This window comes from Melanerpes formicivorus, unplaced genomic scaffold, assembly GCF_026170545.1.
Source record: "Melanerpes formicivorus ecotype bairdi unplaced genomic scaffold, bMelFor1.0.p_v2 SCAF_22, whole genome shotgun sequence".
NCBI classification, from domain to species: Eukaryota; Metazoa; Chordata; class Aves; order Piciformes; family Picidae; genus Melanerpes; species Melanerpes formicivorus.
Genome location: NW_027142374.1, coordinates 707,099 through 726,211, shown reverse-complemented (window position 1 = coordinate 726,211; position 19,113 = coordinate 707,099). Strand labels below are relative to the sequence as shown.

Below are 19,113 nucleotides of genomic sequence, written 5' to 3'. Positions count from 1 at the left end.
TGCCCTCAGTTGTCAAGGCAATTTTGCACATCTATTCCCCCTGTGGGTTGGTGCAGTACCATACTCCAGACAGCTTCTGAAGTCAGAGCACATCAGTCAATGGCATGTGGCAAATCAGTCTCTGGGTCTTCTAGGTTCAACCTAATCTCAGCTTTGTGTCCTTGTATCTTCATACCCATCTCTTCTCCTTCAAACTCAGTTTGGTTGCCTGTTGCTGACAAACAGCAATCAAGCTTTGTCTTGGTTTTGGGGTGTGGTTTTTTTTGTGTCTTCTGCTAAAATACACTGTTCTGCAGTAAAACACTTTCTATTTTTCAGTGACTTGGAGCAGTTGTCATTTCTGGCAGCAGCCTTTGGCAGCTTCTGTGAGAGTTAAAAGGCTTGTTTCAACTTAAAGCATAAGAAGTGCTCCTTCACGAGCTCTCACCTTATGCATGATGATAGGTAATAAACTATCATGGAGCCTCCATTTTTTTTTCTTTCTGTCTTTTTATTTGGGTAGTGAAGGCTTTGCCATGTGATTCCCAGATTGATTGTAAATAAATGACTTGCCTTGAAATGTGTTGGAACCATCCCTCCACCCAGCTGATGCCACAGCACAAGCAGGTTTGTGTTCTTGCTGTCAAACTGGGAAACAACAGTCCAGTAAGGAACTGACACAAGCTGCTCCTCAGATAGCAAATCTGCAATATTCTTCTCTGTCTGTGGGAAGAAAACCTGAACAGATCAATGAGAGAAAAGGAGGAGGTTCAGCTTCCACCTCTTCACAAGTTGCAGATCTTCTGCATCCTTCTTGCTCAATTGGCAACTAAATATTGCTGAAGAGGAGCTGCCTAGAGGCAGTCTGTATTCTTAATGGCTGCAAGTATCTTGATAGTGCCTCTTTGCTCTTAAACCACAGGCTGGACTTGGTAAGGCCAACACTCAGACCTGTAGATGCTTTTTACAGTTCTAAGAAGATTTCTCTTGCCTGTTTCCCTCTTTCTCCTTCCATCACAAAAAGGGCCTTTGAGTGAAAACAGTTCTTGGCAGGAATGACAGATGGGAGTCCAGAAAGAAGATGGAGCTGAGTAGAAAACACTGGAAGAACCTTCTTAAGGCATGTTAGCAATCATGTTGGGAAACCCCCATGGAAATAGACTGCACAAGGGGTGAAAAATCAGTGCAACAACGTGGCTTTGTGTGATTCAGTCAGTGGATTGGCATTGCCTGCAATCCAGTAACTTCCAAAAGGAAAATTCAATGGGAAGATTCCTCCCCCTAGGCATGAGATCTCTTGACCCTCTCTTGGTTTCATGCCCAATCCATATCTGTGTTGTGAATGGTTACAACTAATTGTCTCCTATTACCTTCTGTACCAGATACTTAACCATGTTTCAAGCTATCATTACCATGCTGCAGCCTTAGCACCTAAAAGCCTAAGACCTCTGGGGTTCCTCCTGCTGAGGATTAAATTGGCTTCTTTAGGATGAATTTTCAAAGGAGGAAATAGTTTACCCCTGATGTCAAATGTCAGCCAATTTTGATAGAAGAGATTCCAGTAGGGTTAAAATGGGACTGCTCTGTGGGTTGCTGTGCCAGTGCATAACAGAATAGAATAAACCAGGTTGGAAGAGATCTTCAAGATCATTGAGTCCAAGATACTATCCAACACCACCTAATCAACTAAACCATGGCACCAAGCACCCTATCAAGTCTCCTCCTAAACACCTCCAGTGATAGTGACTCCACCACCTTCCTGGGCAGCACATTCCAATGGCCAATCTCTCTTGCTGGGAAGAATTTCTTCCTCACCTCCAGCCTAAACCTCCCCTGGCACAGCTTGAGACTGTGTCCTCTTGTTCTGGTGCTGGTTGCCTGGCAGAAGAGACCAACCCCCACCTGGCTACAACCTCCCTTCAGGTAGCTGTAGAGAGCAAGAAGATTTCCCCTGAGCCTCCTCTTCTCCAGGCTAAGTAACCCCAGCTCCTTCAGCCTCTCCTCACAGGGCTGTGCTCCGGACCCCTCCCCAGCTTTGTTGCCCTTCTCTGGACACCTTCCAGCAACTCAACATCTTTCCTAAGCTGAGGAGCCCAGAACTGGACACAGTACTCGAGGTGTGGCCTAACCAGTGCAGTGTACAGGGGCAGAATGACCTCCCTGCTCCTGCTGGCCACACTCTTCCTGATGCAGGCCAGGATGCCATTGGCCCTCTTGGCTGCCTGGGCACACTGCAGGCTCATGTTCAGCCTACCATCAACCAGTACCCCCAGGTCCCTCTCTGCCTGGCTGCTCTCCAGCCACTGACCCCAGCCTGTAGCACTGCATGGGGTTGCTGTGGCACGATAGCTTCTGCTGGAAAGAGTGACTGGTCTCAACTGGTGAGACATTCAAGTGGCAGAAGACAAGAGAGGCATTTTGGTTTCTTCGTGCTTGTATAGTGGCAACAGTAAGTGAAACCTCCTGCCTTTTCTTTTAAGTAATAAAAAAGCCAAGTTGCCAGATGTAGGGAGAAGAGCACTTAATACCTGCAGGTCTCAAGTAGGCAGATCCTCTAATGGTTCTCTGAACTGCAAAGGACTGATCTTCCCTACTCAGGGATGAGGAAGAGGAGAGCCCCTGTTGGCTGAGTTCAGATTTGGAAGTGGTGTGGCCTGTTGATGTTTTTACCAACATGTCTGCATTTTTGCCCAAAGCAGACACAGTCTGTGGCCTGGGGAGGTAGTGTTTTACTTCTTCAGTCTTGGATATATCTTAAATTTTACAAACTTTCCCTTTGACTGCACTCTGTGTGTTTCTGGAATGCTTTTCCTAGGAGTGCAAGAACCACTTTTCTGCACAGAACAGTGCCATGGTTCAGTTGCTCTGGTTGTAGTCTGGGTAATTACAGCTGCAGGTAGTGATTATGTGTCCATGGAGCTTAAGCAGCTTTACAGCTATTAAAGTTCTTAAATGCTGGTGTTGTCTTCTGAATGATTTGTCTTTAGGTTAGAAGCAGAGTACCTGATGAAAAACTGATGCCATTGTGTATTAAAATTGCTGTGGCCTCAAGGCTCTGTAATTGCTGAGCAGACAACTCTGTGTTGAGTTGTGAAACACTAAAGAAGAAGAAAGGCCAAGTCCTTGCCTCCATTGTGCTGCTGTTAGTTGAGTGACACCAAAAGCTGCATCTTCACCCAGCTCTTTAGTCCCATTCAAACAGTAATGTTTCTAGGCAGCTGGATTAACTGGTTAAAAATCAGAGCTCTTTCAGTACCTATTGAGAGAAACTGAATGACAGGGGTGGGAGTTTTCCTAATATTCATTTATAATGTATAGTAAATATATATATATATTTATATATAAATAAAAGATTGATCATGTGTGACTTCTAATATAGATTCATAGAATGGTTTGGCTTGGAAGAGACCTGAAAGATCATCCAGTTCCAACCCCCCTGCCATGGGCAGGGACACCTTCCACTTCACCAGGTTGCTCAAGGCCTCATCCAACCTGGCCTTGAACAGGCTAAGGGAGCTGGGGGTGTTTAGCCTGGAGAAGAGGAGGCTCAGGGGAGACCTCATTGCTCTCTGCAACTACCTGAAGGGAGGTTGCAGCCAGGAGGGGGTTGGTCTCTTCTGCCAGGCAACCAGCACCAGAACAAGAGGACACAGTCTCAAGCTGTGCCAGGGGAGGTTTATGCTGGAGATGAGGAGAAAGTTCTTCCCAGCAAGAGATACTGACCGTTGGAATGTGCTACCCAGGAAGGTGGTGGAGTCCCCATCCCTGGAGGTGTTCAAGAGGGGACTGGATGTGGCACTTGGTGCCATGGTTTAGTTAGTCAGGAGGTGTTGGGTGATAGGTTGGACTTGATGATCTCTGAGGTCTTTTCCAACCTTACTGATTCTATGATCTCTAGGGAGGGGGCATCCACAACCTCCCTGGGCAACTTGTTGCAGTGTTTCACCAGCCTCACTGTAAAGAATTTCTTATTACTATCTCCAGTATCTCTGATCATAATCTCCAGTATCTCTGACCATTACCTCCACTATCTCTGATCATAACACCAGGCAGGACATGAGTACACCCCTAAACTCTGGGACTGCACAAGTATCTGCTGACCTGGTGTTCAAAGCTCTTTAGATCACCATGAAAACTGGATATTGATTTGTTGCTAAAGCCCAGCATTCCTGAAGTGACTGGCATGTGCCTGCAGGGCCAGATAACACAATGATTATTTGCACCCTCAAATAATGTGTAGATTTAAAGACATGAATGTCAGTGCTATGAAGCAAGAGAAATGGAAATGAATGTTCCATCTGCAGAGCCAGGGGAGGTTTTTAGAAGGAATTGTATGTGTTTCCTAAAGCTGGATCTTTTCAGTGTTCTTTAAAGTGGTTTAAGTGTTAGAGAAATAAAGGTGTCTTTGGAGAAATATGTTTTTAACTACTGCAGTGTTACAGGATGTTAAGGCTTGGAAGAGATCTTGGGAGGTCATCAAGTCCAACCCCCTCTGTCAGAGCAGAACCGTAGAATCCAGCACAGGTCACACAGGAACACATCCAGACAGGGCTTGAAAGTCTCCAGAGAAGGAGGCTCCACAACCCCTCTGGGCAGCCTGTTCCAGTGCTCTGGGACTCTCATAGTGAAGAAGTTCCTCCTCATGTTGAGGTGGAACCTCCTGTGCTGTAGGTTGCTCATTGTCCTATCCCAGGGTGCAGCTGAGCAGAGCCTGTCCCCTCCCTCCTGACCCCCAGCCCTCAGATACTTATAGACATTTATTAAATCCCCTTTCACTCTTCTCCAGACTAAACAGCCCCAGGGCTCTTAGCCTCTCCTCAAGGGGCAGTGCTCCAGTCCCTCAGTCATCCTGGTAGCCCTCTCTTGAACTCCAGCAGATCCCTGTCCCTCTTGAACTGGGGAGCCCAGAGCTGAACACAGTACTCAAGATGAGCTCTCACCAGGGCAGAGTAGAGGGGGAGGAGAACCTCCCTGGATCTGCTGGCCACACTCCTCTGAATGCCCCCAGGATCCCATTGGCCCTCTTGGTAGTTGGAGACTGTCTTTTCAAGTGTATCATCTGGAATGTGGCTGGATGAGTGCAGTTGAAATGAGTTGGAATTTCAGTGTCTGAGCTGTTGTGGCTCTGCATCTCCTTAGGGCTCCCTGTCGGCTCTTGGGAGCCTTCCGAGGCAGGGTGTGCTCGTTCAGCTGGCTAGCAGAAAAACCTCATCTCACAGTGATGATAATGTCTGCCTTATTTTATTGGGCCTCTTTGACAGCATTTTCTTTTAACCTTTGCAGAATCAAGTAGCAAAACTGTAGCAGGGACCACCACAGCTGAAGAAGCTGCTAAAATCCTAGCAGAGAAACGACGTCTAGCACGGGAGCAGAGAGAGCGGGAAGACCAAGAAAGGATTCAGAGACAGGAAGAGGAAAGGTAAGGATGCAGGAGAAGGGAAGGATGCTTTCAGTGGTGGGCTCTGGTTGGAGTGGACACTTGAACTGTGTGCCATACAATCACACAATGGTACAGGTTGGAAGGGACCTCCACAGGTCATTAAGTCCAACCCCACAGCCAGAGCAGCATCACCTAGGACAGGTCACACAGGAACACATCCAGGAGGGTCTTGAAAGTCTCCAGAGAAAGAGACTCCACAACCTCTCTGGGCAGCCTGCTCCAGGGCTCCAGGACCCTCACAGTGAAGAAGTTTCTCCTCATATTGAGGTGGAGCTTCCTGTGTTCCAGTTTGTATCCATTGCCCCTTGTCCTATCACATGACCCCACTGAAAAGACCCTGTCCCCTTCTTCCTGTCACCCACCCTTCAGGTATTTGTAAACATGGACCAGATCCCCTCTCAGCCTTCTGAACAGCCTCAGGTCTCCAATCAGACATGTTCCAGTCCCTTCATTGTCCTCAGTGCCTCGACCGGACTCTCTCCAGTAGTTCCCTGTCCCTCTTGAACTGGGGAGCCCAGAACTGGATGCAATATACCAGGTGTGGCCACACCAGGGCAGAGTAGAGGAGGAGGAGAACCTTCCTTGAGCTGCTGGCCACGCTCTTCTTAATGCCCCCCAGGATACCACTGGCCTTATTGACCACCAGGGCATGTTGCTGACTAGTGAACACTTCCAAATCATCACTTAAATGTCCTGTAAATCTTAGTACAGCTCCTGAAGCAGAAGCTCAATGACTTGGATCCCCTCCTGCTGTCCTGGGCTGAATGACTTAGACCCCTTCCTACTGTCCTGGGCTGAATGACTTGCACCCCCTTCTGCTGTCCTGGGCTGGATGACTTAGACCAGCTCTTGCTGTCCTGGGCTGAATGACTTAGACCAGCTCTTGCTGTCCTGGGCTGAATGACTTAGACCCCCTCCTGCTGTCCTTGGCTGGATGACTTAGACCAGCTCTTGCTGTCCTGGGCTGGATGACTTAGACCAGCTCTTGCTGTCCTGGGCTGAATGACTTAGACCCCTTCCTGCTGTCCTGGGCTGAATGACTTAGACCAGCTCTTGCTGTCCTGGGCTGAATGACTTAGACCCCCTCCTGCTGTCCTGGGCTGGATGACTTAGACCAGCTCTTGCTGTCCTGGGCTGGATGACTTAGACCAGCTCTTGCTGTCCTGGGCTGAATGACTTAGACCAGCTCTTGCTGTCCTGGGCTGGATGACTTAGACCCCCTCCTGCTGTCCTGGGCTGGATGACTTAGACCCCCTCCTGCTGTCCTGGGCTGGATGACTTAGACCAGCTCTTGCTGTCCTGGGCTGGATGACTTAGACCAGCTCCTGCTGTCCTGGGCTGGATGACTTAGACCCCCTCCTGCTGTCCTAGTCTGTCTCATGTGCATGCACAGTAGCAAAGAAAGATGCTTCCAGTTGGTAACCTGTGTCTTGGACTCCCTAGAATCAGAGAAGAAGGGATGGCCAAGAGAGCCCTTGAGGAGAAGGCCCGGCAGGAGGAGGAGCTGCGCAGGCAGGAGGAGGAGCGGAAGCTGGCTTACGAAGAGCAGCAGAGACAGGCTGAGGAGGAGAGGACCCGCAGAGAGCAGGAGGAGCAGGAAAAGCTGGCAGAGCTTCAACACCAGGTCTGCTCTCTGTAGGCTCCAGCTGTGTTCCTTGGGCAAACTGCTGACTTGGGGTTTTTTTGGCAGGGGGGTGTCCTTGGTTTGCCTTCACAGAACGGTGGGGACACTTTTGGCCAATCTGCCAGGAGTGATGTAAAGCAGAGCTCATCCTGTCTGAGAGGGCTTTAAGACTGTCCTGAAGTCCTTCCTTTGTCCTAGTCTGTGTTTGGTTTTGAGGTGGTTTTTTCACCATTTGATAAATGCAAGTATGGGGCAGAAGCAGACTTTTTTAGCTGTATCTGGGATGCTCTTTAACATGCATCACATATTTGCCCTGAGCCCACGTTGGCAGCCTCCTGCTGTGGAGGATGGGGATGTGCTCTGTCTGGGAAGTGGCTTGCTCTGGTTCCTTCAAAAAAATGATGGCTTCTCTTTCCAAGTTTGCTCCTCTCATTCATAGAATCAATAAGGTTGGAAAAGACCTCAGAGATCATCAAGTCCAACCTGTCACCCAACACCTCCTGACAACTAAACCATGGCTTCAGGTGCCACATCCAATCCCCTCTTGAACACCTCCAGAGATGGGGACTCCACCACCTTCCTGGGCAGCACATTCCAATGGCCAATCTCTCTTGCTGGGAAGAACTTCTTCCTAACATCCAGCCTAAACCTCCCCTGGCAGAGCTTTAGACTGTGTCCTCTTGTTCTGGTGCTGCTTGCCTGGGAGAAGAGACCAACCCCCAACCTGGAAACAACCTCCCTTCAGGGAGTTGTAGAGAGCAAGAAGGTCTCCCCTGAGCCTCCTCTTCTCCAGGCTAAGCAACCCCAGCTCCCTCAGCCTCTCCTCACAGGGCTGTGTTCCAGGCCCCTCCCAGCCTCATTGCCCTTCTCTGGACACCTTCAAGAGTCTCAATGTCCTTCTTAAACTGAGGAGCCCAGAACTGGACACAGGACTCAAGCTGTGGCCTAACCAGTGCTGAGCACAGGGCACAATGACTTCCCTGCTCCTGCTGGCCATACTGTTCCTCATGCAGGCCAGGATGCCTTTGGCCTTCTTGGCCCCCTGGGCACAACTTCTCATGGGCACAACTTCTTGTGGCCTCAAGCTGCCCAGGGAGGTGGTGGAGTCACCACCCCTGGAGGAAGTGTGGCACAGAGAATGGATGGTGAGATGGCATCAAGAGAAGCACAGCCAGCAGGGCCAGGGAGGGGATTCTGCCCCTCTGCTCCACTCTGCTGAGCCCACACCTAGAGCACTGTGTCCAGTTCTGGAGCCCCTAGTACAGGAAGGATCTGGAGGAGCTGCAAGGTGTCCAGGGAAGGGCCACAAGGATGAGCAGAGGGCTGGAGCTGCTCTGCTGTGAGGACAGACTGAGAGAGTTGGGGTTGTTCAGTCTGGGGAAGAGAAGGCTCCAAGGAGACCTTCTTGTGGCCTTCCAATATCTGCAGGGGGCTCCAAGAAAGCTGGGGAGGGACTTTTGAGGGTGTCAGGGAGTGATAGGACTGGGGGGGATGGAGCAATACTATAAGTGGGTAGATTGAGATTGGATGTGAGGAAGAAGTTGTTGCCCTTGAGGGTGGTGAGAGACTGGCACAGGTTGCCCTGGAGGTGGTGGAAGCCTCCTGCCTGGAGGTGTTTGCAGCCAGGCTGGATGTGGCTGTGAGCAACCTGCTGTAGTGTGAGGTGTCCCTGCCCATGGCAGGGGGGTTGGGACTGATCCTTGAGGTCCCTTCCAACCCTAACAATTCTATGATTCAGAATTGAATGGCTGTCTTGTTACTTTCTAAATTACCCTTCCTAGGCAAATCTTCAACCTGAAGTCTAGTTTGAGTCCTGGGTAGCTCAGCAACATCCAGAGCATTTGCATAATCACCATCCAGCCTTGCACATCATTTCTCTTTTCAGATCAGTTTCTGAATGTCACAGCAATACATATTTCATGTGAGTGGCTGGCTAATTGGCATTTATCTGCAGTGTGTGGTCATATTCAGTAGTGATTGTCTGATGTCCCTGTCTCTGTTGAACCAGAATCTCCCTGCTTTTGACTCTGAGGAATGAGTTGTGCACTTGGTGCTCTCTTCTGTTTTGTTTTGACATTCAGAGAGAAGAAGCTGAAGCAAAAGCTCAAGAGGAGGCAGAAAGGCAGAGGCTGGAAAGGGAGAGAATTATGCAGCAAAATATGCAGGAAAGGCTTGAGAGAAAAAAGGTATGCAGAGAACTTCCTCAGCCTAAGGTAGTGCTGGAGGAGTTAAAGTGAGCAGGCAAATAGTCTCTGATGCACTGGCATAGCAGTGTGTCCTTCAAAAAAGAGGCAGCTCTGCTCTGGGGGCTTGTGAGAACAGAGGGAAAACAGGCAAAATGGTGTGAAATGAATGGGAGAATATCTTGGGATGGCTGAAAATGGAAAGCAGAGTGCTGAAACACAAAGCTCTGGGTCTCACTGCAAATCTTTTCCCTCCTTTAACAGAGGATTGAAGAAATAATGAAGAGGACACGGAAATCGGATCAACACGAATCCAAGGTGCTTGTTCAGGTCTTTGTGATGACAGGATGGACTCATCCCAGTGAGGCTTTGCCTGCTGTCCTGTCTTCCTCTGTTACCCTTAAACTGGCTTCCACGGGGTGGGCAGGGTTCTGCTGCACCAGGCTAATTCTCAGCAGCTTCCCGATGCACATGTTCTGCTTTGCTTGTTCTGGAGCACAGCCCTGTGAGGAGAGGCTGAGGGAGCTGGGGTTGCTTAGCCTGGAGAAGAGGAGGCTCAGGGGAGACCTTCTTGCTCTCTACAGCTCCCTGAAGGGAGGTTGTAGCCAGGTGGGGGTTGGTCTCTTCTCCCAGACAACCAGAACAAGAGGACACAGTCTCAAGCTGTGCCAGGGGAGGTTTAGGTTGGATGTTAGGAAGAAATTCTTCATAGAGAGCTTGGCCATTGGAATGTGCTGCCCAGGGAGGTGATGGAGTCACCATCCCTGGAGGTGTTTAGGAAGAGCCTGGATGGGGCACTTGGTGTCATGGTTTAGTTGATTAGATGGTGTTGGGTGATAGGTTGGATTCAAGGATCTTGAAGGTCTTTTCCAACCTGGTTAATTCTATTCTATAGAATTGTTTTGGTTGGATAAAACCTCCAAGGTTATCAACCTCCAAGGGTATCAAGTCCAACCATCAACCCAACACCACCATGGCCATTGAACCATGTCCTGAAGTAGCATGGCCACAGGTTTCTTGAACACCTGCAGGGATAGGGACTCCACCACCTCCTTGGGCAGCCTGTGCCAATCCCTGAGCACTCTTGCAGCAGAGGCATCTTTCCTAAGATCCAACCTAAACCTCCCTTGGTGCAACTTGAGGTCATTTCCTTATTTCATCACCCTAGGGAAGACAGACCAACCCCCACCTGGCTCCAACCTCCTCTCAGGTAGCTATAGAGAGCAATGAGGTCTCCCCTCAGCCTCCTCTTCTCCACACTAAGCAACCTCAGTTCCCTCAGCTGCTCCTCTTAAGACCTGTTCTTCAAGTCTCTCTTCACCTTTCAGCTTGGAGCAAATCTTAGTTGCCCCTTTGGATTGCTGTAGCAAACCAGAGAGAGATCTCTGTTAATGTGGTGACCTGAGGTTTGTGGTAAATGATGCAAGTTATATTGAAGAGTAGATGTTCTTCTCTGAACATGCAGAGACCCCTGTCTTCATGTAGCTGAAAGGCAATAATTATGTGGAGGAATGAGGGGAAAAACATCTCAGGAATAGTTGATAGGTAGGAGATGGAAGTGGGTCACACTCAGCAGTGTGCCTTTGTGGCCAAGAAGGCCAATGGCATCCTGGGGGCATTCAGAGGAGTGTGGCCAGCAGATCCAGGGAGGTTCTCCTCCCATTCTACTCTGCCCTGGTGAGACCTCACCTGGAATATTGCATCCAGTTCTGGGCTCCCCAGTTCAGCAGGGACAGATATTTACTTGATAGAGTCCAACAGAGAGCTACAAAAATGATTAAGGGCCTTATGAGGAGAGGCTGAGAGCCCTGGGGCTGTTCAGTCTGGAGAAGAGAAGACTGAGAGGGGATTTAATAAATGTCTATAAATATCCGAGGGCTGGGGGTCAGGAGGGAGGGGACAGGCTCTGCTCAGTTGCACCCTGTGATAGGACAAGGGGCAGTGAATATAAACTCCAGCATAGGAGGTTTCACCTCCATATGAGAAAGAACTTCTTTACTATGAGTGTCTCAGAGCCCTGGAGCAGGCTGCCCAGAGAGGCTGTGGAGTCTCCATCTCTGGAGCCTTTCCAGCCCCATCTGGATGTGTTCCTGTGTGACCTGTGCTGGATGCTATGGTCCTGCTCTGGCAGGGGGGGATCTCTGGAGGTCCCTTCCAACCCCTGACATCCTGTGATTCCCTCACAGCTCTGGCTCAGCAGCTCATGTGTTTCTGGGTGAGCTGATTGTCTGTTAGCCTTTGGACTAACCTGGCCTTACTGCTGGGTACAGAGGAGTCCTGTGTAGGAGCTGGGACTGTGACATGCTAGAGGGGAGCTGAGTTACTGTGAGTAACACTCTGGCAATTCAGTTGCAGAATGAAGGGAAGGCTGCCTCTGAGGCCATGGAGGGAGAGGATATTGAAGAGGAGGACGAGCTGAGTCTCGAGAAGACTGAGCAGCCAGGTAAGGAAACTTGGTGAGGTGTAAGTGGCAGTTGGTGTCTAGGGAGCTTTGAGCATCATTAAAAAGGTCACTGGCAGCGTGATGGTGAGACACGAGTCCCAGCAATGCCAGGAGGCTCTCTGCTTGAACAGAGATTTAGATCATTGCCTGTTCTCTACCCCAGGAAACAGTCAAAATGACTAAATGCAACAATGAATTGAGAGTGAAATGCAGGCAGGAAGTTTTCATTTTACAAGTGTGTTTTCAAAGATGGAGAACAAATACCATGTTGTTAGCTTGTCTGGAGAGAGATGAGTCTGCTGAAGCCAAGTCCCTCAAGTTTTGGCTAGGGAAGGTCATTTGGGCACTTTTCCTTCCTTTAGACCAGCCATTCTCTTTCTGAAGCTCTTCTTCTTAATTCATCTTTATGTTTTCTCCCTCACTTTCAGGAAAGCTAAATGGTGTTGACTTACCCCAGGAAGTCAAGGAGGAGGAGGAGAGTGGTTTAGAAACTGCACACAGCTTGATCTCTGCAGAAGCTGAGGAACAAGATGTGTCAGAGCTGAAGGCCACTGAAGTGTTTATGAATGGGGGTGACTTGAAAAGTGTTGCTGAATTACAGGATTCCAGGTGAGTCTCTGTCACTGGCTGCTTTACTGCCAGAGCAGTCAGCACAAGAAATCTCTCCCTCTCTCACTCTCTCTCTCGCGCTCTCTCTCTCTCTCTCTCTCTCTCTCTCTCTCTCTCTCTCTCTCTCTCTCTCTCTCTCTCTCTGTTTAAATTGAAGCAATGCTCAAAAGCACTAAATCTAAACTCTTCACCCTGCCAGCTCTGTGGTGTTTCTCTGGCTTGCTGCAGGCATGGGGGGGGGTGTGCTGTCAGTGTAGTGCTTCACACAGAGGCAGTTAATCCAGGATGATTGCTTGTTTAGATGGCACTGTGTTCACAGCACTGCCTCTGCTAGGAAGGGAGGAACAGAACCAGCAATGTACCAGGGTTAAACATAACTGCACTGGCCTTGAAATCAGTGCTCTTGAAGTGGGCAGCAGTCCTTCTCATCAACAAAAAAAGTCAAACAAGAGGGAGAAGAGACTACTCTAGAAGAATCAGAATATATCTGGTTGGAAGATCATCCAGTCCAGCCCCTGAAGGTTCAACACTAAACCATGTCCAAGGTGCCATGTCCACTTGTTTCTTGAACGCCCCCCAGGGATGGTGACTCCACCACTGCCCTGGGCAGATCATTCCAGTGTTGGAGAACCCCTTCAGTGAAGAAATATTTACTAATACCCAGCCTGAACCTCCCCTGGCAGAGCTTGTAACCATCTCCTATAGTCCTGTCACTTGCCACCAATGAGAAGAGGCTGGCCCCTTCCTCACTCCAGCCTCCCTGCAGGGAGTTGCAGAGAGCAAGGAGGTCTCCCCTCTGCCTCCTCTTCTCCAGACTGAACAACCCCAGCTCCCTCAGATGCTCCTCTTAGGCCAGCTGCTCCAGGCCCTTCACCAGCCTCATTGCCCTTCTCTGGACATGCTCCAGAACCTCAGGCTCCTGCCTACAGGGGCCCAGCACTGAACCCAGCCCTTCAGCTGTGGCCTCACCAGTGCTGAGCAGAGGGGGATGATGTCCCTGCTGGCCACTGAGTTTCTAATCCAAGCTAGGATGCCATTGGCTTTCTTGGCCACCTCGGCACACTGCTGACTCATGTTCAGTTGACTACCAACCAGAACCCCCAGGCCCCTCTCCAGGTTACATCTTGGCAACCACATATCTCCAAGTCTGTAGCTTACCTTTGGCTTGTTGTGAGCCAAGTGCAGGACCTGGCACTTGGCCTCATCAAACCTCACACCAACAGAAAGCTCTAGAACAGTTCCAGTTGCACTGCAGCAGTAGATGCAGCACAAAAGCTTCCCCTAATGGGAAGGTTTGGGTTGGCTTTTTTAGTGTTTCACATTCTAACTTTTAGAACATAAAGCATTCCCATCTACTATGGGAAAATCTCTCCTCCCCTGCTCATCCCCTCTCCCCTCCCCTCCTCATCCCCTCTCCCCTCCCCTCCTCATCCCCTCTCCCCTCCCCTCCTCATCCCCTCTCCCCTCCCCTCCTCATCCCCTCTCCCCTCCCCTCCTCATCCCCTCTGCCCTCCCCTCCTCATCCCCTCTCCCCTCCCCTCCTCATCCCCTCTGCCCTCCCCTCCTCATCCCCTCTCCCCTCCCCTCCTCATCCCCTCTCCCCTCCCCTCCTCATCCCCTCTCCTCTCCCCTCCCCTCCTCATCCCCTCTCCTCTCCCCTCCCCTCCTCATCCCCTCTCCCCTCCCCTCCTCATCCCCTCTCCCCTCCCCTCCTCATCCCCTCTCTCCTCCCCTCCTCATCCCCTCTCCCCTCCCCTCCTCATCCCCTCTCCCCTCCCCTCCTCATCCCCTCTCCCCCTCCCCTCCTCATCCCCTCTCCCCTCCCCTCCTCATCCCCTCTCCCCTCCCCTCCTCATCCCCTCTCCCCCTCCCCTCCTCATCCCCTCTCCCCCTCCCCTCCTCATCCCCTCTCCCCCTCCCCTCCTCATCCCCTCTCCCCCTCCCCTCCTCATCCCCTCTCCCCCTCCCCTCCTCATCCCCTCTCCCCTCCCCTCCTCATCCCCTTTCTCCTCCCCTCCTCATCCCCTTTCTCCTCCCCTCCTCATCCCCTTTCTCCTCCCCTCCTCATCCCCTTTCTCCTCCCCTCCTCATCCCCTCTCCCCTCCCCTCCTCATCCCCTCTCCCCTCCCCTCCTCATCCCCTCTCCCCTCCCCTCCTCATCCCCTCTCCCCTCCCCATCCCCTCTCCCCTCCCCTCCTCATCCCCTCTCCCCTCCCCTCCTCATCCCCTCTCCCCTCCTCATCCCCTCTCCCCTCCCCTCCTCATCCCCTCTCCCCTCCCCTCCTCATCCCCTCTCCCCTCCCCTCCTCATCCCCTCTCCCCTCCCCTCCTCATCCCCTTTCTCCTCCCCTCCTCATCCCCTTTCTCCTCCCCTCCTCATCCCCTCTCCCCTCCCCTCCTCATCCCCTCTCCCCTCCCCTCCTCATCCCCTCTCCCCTCCCCTCCTCATCCCCTCTCCCCTCCCCTCCTCATCCCCTCTCCCCTCCCCTCCTCATCCCCTCTCCCCTCCCCTCCTCATCCCGTCTCCCCCTCCCCTCCTCGTCCCCTCTCCCCTCCCCTCCTCGTCCCCTCTCCCCTCCCCTCCTCGTCCCCTCTCCCCTCCCCTCCTCATCCCCTCTCCCCTCCCCTCCTCATCCCCTCTCCTGTTCATCCCCTCCCCTGCTCATCTAAATGCTAATGATGTTCAAATGACATTGTGAACTCTTTTTCCTTCAAGTGATGATAAATTCATCTCCCTTCAGTGATGGAACATAAGGACTTCTTTGTGATTTTCTTCAGAATGAGTGAAAATTGATCTCAGTGATCTGGGTTTAGGTTTTAAATACTGCCAGGCTTCTGAAGCTCAGTTTGGTGTTTAATAAACTTAACTGGAGATTAAAAAAAGGGGAAAAGGAAGACTACTTAAATAGGATTTTAATCACAGCATGGTAGGGGTTGCAAAGGACCTTGAAAGGTCACCCAATCCAACCCCCCCTGCCAGAGCAGGATCACCTAGGGCAGGTCACACAGGAACACATCCAGGTAGAGTTGTCTCCAGAGAAGGAGACTCCCCAACCCCTCTGTGTAGCCTGCTCCAGGGCTCTGTCACCCTTGCAGTGGAAAAGTTTTCCTTATGTTCCCCTGGACCTCCTGTGCTCCAGCCTGCACCCATTGCCCCTTGTTCTGTCTTTGGATGTTAAGGGTTGGAAGGGACCTCAAAAGACCATCCAGTCCAAAACCCCCTGCTAGGGCAGGATCCCCCAGAGAGGTCATGCAGGAACACATCCAGGTGGGTTTTGAATATCTCCAGACAAGTAGAAGTCACCCCTCAGGCTCCTCTTCTCCAAGCTCAAGAGCCCCAGCTCCCTCAGCCTTTTCTCAGCAGGGAGATGTTCCCCTCCCTTCAGCATCTTTGTGGCTCTCTGCTGGACTCATTCAGGCAGTTCCCTGAGGCCCTTCTTGAACTGAGGGGCCCAGAACTGAACACAGTGGTGCAGGGCATTAAAGTTGTTGCTTTCTTAGCTCAAATGTCTGGAAGCAGAGCTAACCTAAGGGGCTGTGTGTGTGTGAGTTGCCTCCTGGATGGGAGGTCCTGCATGGCAGCTGGAGCAGCTCATCTGGGCAGGTCCTTGCAAAGTATGCAGACTGCTAATTGGCTGGGCCAGTTAAACATACAGAAACTGCCATGCAAGTAGCCATTCTTTTCCTTTTCCTTTTTCCCTAGCCATCCTGCAACAGAAGCAGTGGTTGATGAGCCAGGGAAGCTGGGGGTTAATGAAGCTGGTCACACAATGGGACTCATTCCGAATCTGAATGGCAAATCTGGCTCCTGGACTTTGGAGGAGTTCATTGACGGAGTACATTCCAGGTCAGCTAAGCTGAGCTCAGACAGCATCTCTGCTGGGGACTGTAAACACAACTTGAATGATGCTGCTACTGCCTTACCTTCTAGTCCCAAATTGGCTTTTGAGGAGGATGGTGCAGTGAATTCCTTGACCAAACCTATAGATGCTTCATCAGGTAATCCGAGCTGATTTCCCTCTCTTGTCTCTTCCTCTGCCTAGGTAATTAACTTCCTTGCATTTTACTCTTCCTTGCCTTAACTTCAGCTTCTTCTTTTTGAGGCACTTTTTCCAATGTGTTGACTGGAGGGAAAGCTCTTTCTTTTAGTGCTTGTAACTTGCATTCTGTCAAAAGGAGTCGCCAACTGATGCCTTTTTAGGGACTTGCTTTAGACAGCAGCCTAGGCCCAACATTAAGGCTCTTCCAAAGACCCAGCTGAGCCCCTGTGAAGCCCCTGTGCCAGCACACAAGCCCAGCTGTTGCATTCTTAGGCTTTTCCTATGCTGTCTTAAATGGCACATGTTACATTTGAAGATACTGGCAGTTCAGAAGGTATCTGATGTAACTCTGCAGATAAGACCTTTCCACTCCTAGGCATGTCTTGTAGCTTTCCCTTGCTGGCCTGCCTGGTCTTACAAGGTCTCCTCAGGCTCTGGCAAGGTATTACCTGCCTTTTGTACTTACTGTAGAGTAGGTCTTTCACTCCACTGAGAGGAGGGGGTAAGACCAACCTTAAACTCCCCAGACAGTTGTGTTGCATTCTGAGAGGAGTAATAAAGCTGCACATACAATGCTCTGAATTTCCCAAAAGATAAAGCAGGGCTGCATCTGAAGCCACAGGAACTTGAGAGGCCAAGCCCTGATGCAGTACAAGCACAGGAGGTCAGAGAGGCTTCAGGAAGCTAGAGTCAGACTAAACTTCTCTGGCCTTGGAGCTGAACCCCACGCAGCAGATCCCTTTCCAGGAGAGAAATGGGGGTGTGAGCAGTTGAAATGAGCGGTAGTGGGGGAAAAAAAAGCCAAGACACGTTGTCCACATTTTCCTCCAGTGATGTGTAGCACTTTTGTTTTAATTAAAGTGTAGCCCTTTCCTAGCCTGAACTGTTTCCGAGTCTCCTCTGTCACTCTGCGTCTCGTCCACTTCAGCCCTACCGAGCCTTCCCTTGGGGCCACAGCTAACCACGGGCCACGGGAAGAGATGGATTTCATGGGCTGCAGCTGCTTTTTCTGCTCAAAACCATTCACTTTTTAGTGAAGGAAGTCTTGCCTTTTTAATTCAGAGCCTGAATTATGTCTAGGATAGAGATTGATGTCCATGGCTTTGGAAACTAACGTTCTTGTGTCGATGAAAAACCCCAAAGCTGCTGTGCCTCCCCTTTGGCCTGTGAGCAAGCAGGTGGTTGTGTGCTGACTTGCTGCATGTAGACTCTTGACAGTGTGGCATAGACAGAGTTATGACTTGTTCAATGTTTTCTTCTCTTTGCTCTCTGGACAGAACTGTGAACACTAGAGACCTGGAAATAATCTGATTGCACTTCAGTAACCCAAGTGTTTTAGCGAGTACCAGAAGGCCTTGTTTTGAAAAGCTGCTTGTTTACCTTTGCCCATCTTCAAGTTTGCAAACAAACAAACAAACAAAAACCACCCAAACGTTGTAATTTGCACCTTGAAACATTTCAGGGACACTCTTGTGCTGATGTTCTCTCTCTTCCCTTTGTTCAGCTAACTGGTAGGTGAGATTTCCTCCTTCAGCTCTCACTCCTTTCCACTTCTACAGCCTTTGCAGGAGCCTGTTTGAGTCTGGGGTTGTTTGGTTTGGGGGTGGGGGGGTGGTTTATTGTCATATCAGTATCACAGCAAAGTGCCACACTGGCCTGGTTTTTACATATTCCTAAGGTGGCACTTGGAATAGAAGACTCCTTCAGAGGGTGTTAAAGCTGAGCTCCCTTTGTAACACCCCCAAAACTTGTTGGTTCCTGTGCTGTCACAAACCACAAAATGAAGACTCTTCAATTTTGAGGAGGGGGAGAAAACTTTCTGGCAAAGTATTGGCAGGTTCAAAAGCCAGTGTTGTGCCCCCACTACTGTTCTAGTCTGTTGGCAGCCATCAAACCACCTCGCAGCAGATGCACTAACCCGTGACCCAGGTGTTGAGTCCCTTGTTTTGTCTGTTTGTCTTGCAGTTTAACATGTCATGCTTTTAAAAGTGTTGCCCTCTTGAGTTGCTTATTTATCTACACTTAATGGAAGTATTATTTTATTGTGTACATAACAGTATTAGACCTCTGGAGTCATGTTTTGTTCGTGTTCATGAGTCTCTGTGTTCCTGTTCTAGCTTTGTAACAGTGGCTGTAAGCTGCATATACATATATATATATATAAATACATATATTCCCCTTCCCCTAAAGCCTGCATTCAGCAGTCTATTTAACCCAGATCTGCCTGCTTTTTACAGCATGAAGAGGTTAACTAAGCATCTTCTCAGAACTGCTACTAAAAGGCAGAATGCAGCCTTGGTTCTTCTTAGGTCTCCTGCAACAGGTGTAGTGGATAAGTGATCTCTCTCTCTCTCTCTCTTTTAAAGACTAGCTGTCTCAAATCCTGCTCTAAAACCATTGGCTTGATCAATCCAAACCAGCATCACCCAAGGGGCAGGTGTGTTTTTCAGTGGTGAAATGCCAATGGTTATGCTGGCACTAAATGTGCCCTCCCCTCCAGCAGGGCAGTTAGGGTAGGAAGCCCTCAGCAGTCTTACTCTTGCTGTTTGCTGCTCAGAACACGGTTAGAGCTGTTTTAGGCCTTAGAGCAGTGCCTTAGGTAAAAGGAGAAATGTATTTTTGTATGATAGCAGTTTCGTGCTGGCAGAGACAATCATTCTAACACAACAGAAAGATGCTGATATTGTGATGATTTTTTTTTCTCCTCTGTGCTGATATTATTTTGTTGAATGGTCTGTTACCAGCTCTGTGTAAATATGTGCTCCCTGTTAAATAAACTTTGCAGTTGAACAGCG

The 19,113-nt window shown here is 50.1% G+C and overlaps 1 protein-coding gene across 9 annotated transcripts in view; it reads left to right on the top strand.

The window, feature by feature from the left end:
* The window catches only part of MAP7D3 (MAP7 domain containing 3), a 68,334-nt gene extending 49,221 nt beyond the window's left edge, over positions 1 to 19,113 (top strand). For 8 of the 9 annotated variants that reach the window (XM_068151773.1, XM_068151770.1, XM_068151772.1 and 5 more), the window contains 7 exons: positions 5,263 to 5,398; positions 6,863 to 7,043; positions 9,125 to 9,229; positions 9,491 to 9,544; positions 11,576 to 11,669; positions 12,098 to 12,278; positions 15,982 to 19,113. In XM_068151773.1, coding sequence (XP_068007874.1) covers positions 5,263 to 5,398; positions 6,863 to 7,043; positions 9,125 to 9,229; positions 9,491 to 9,544; positions 11,576 to 11,669; positions 12,098 to 12,278; positions 15,982 to 16,291 — 1,061 coding nt within the window. In that variant the 3' untranslated portion in view covers positions 16,292 to 19,113. The remainder of the gene's footprint in view (positions 1 to 5,262; positions 5,399 to 6,862; positions 7,044 to 9,124; positions 9,230 to 9,490; positions 9,545 to 11,575; positions 11,670 to 12,097; positions 12,279 to 15,981) is intronic. The other variant, XM_068151769.1, reaches the window with a different exon arrangement.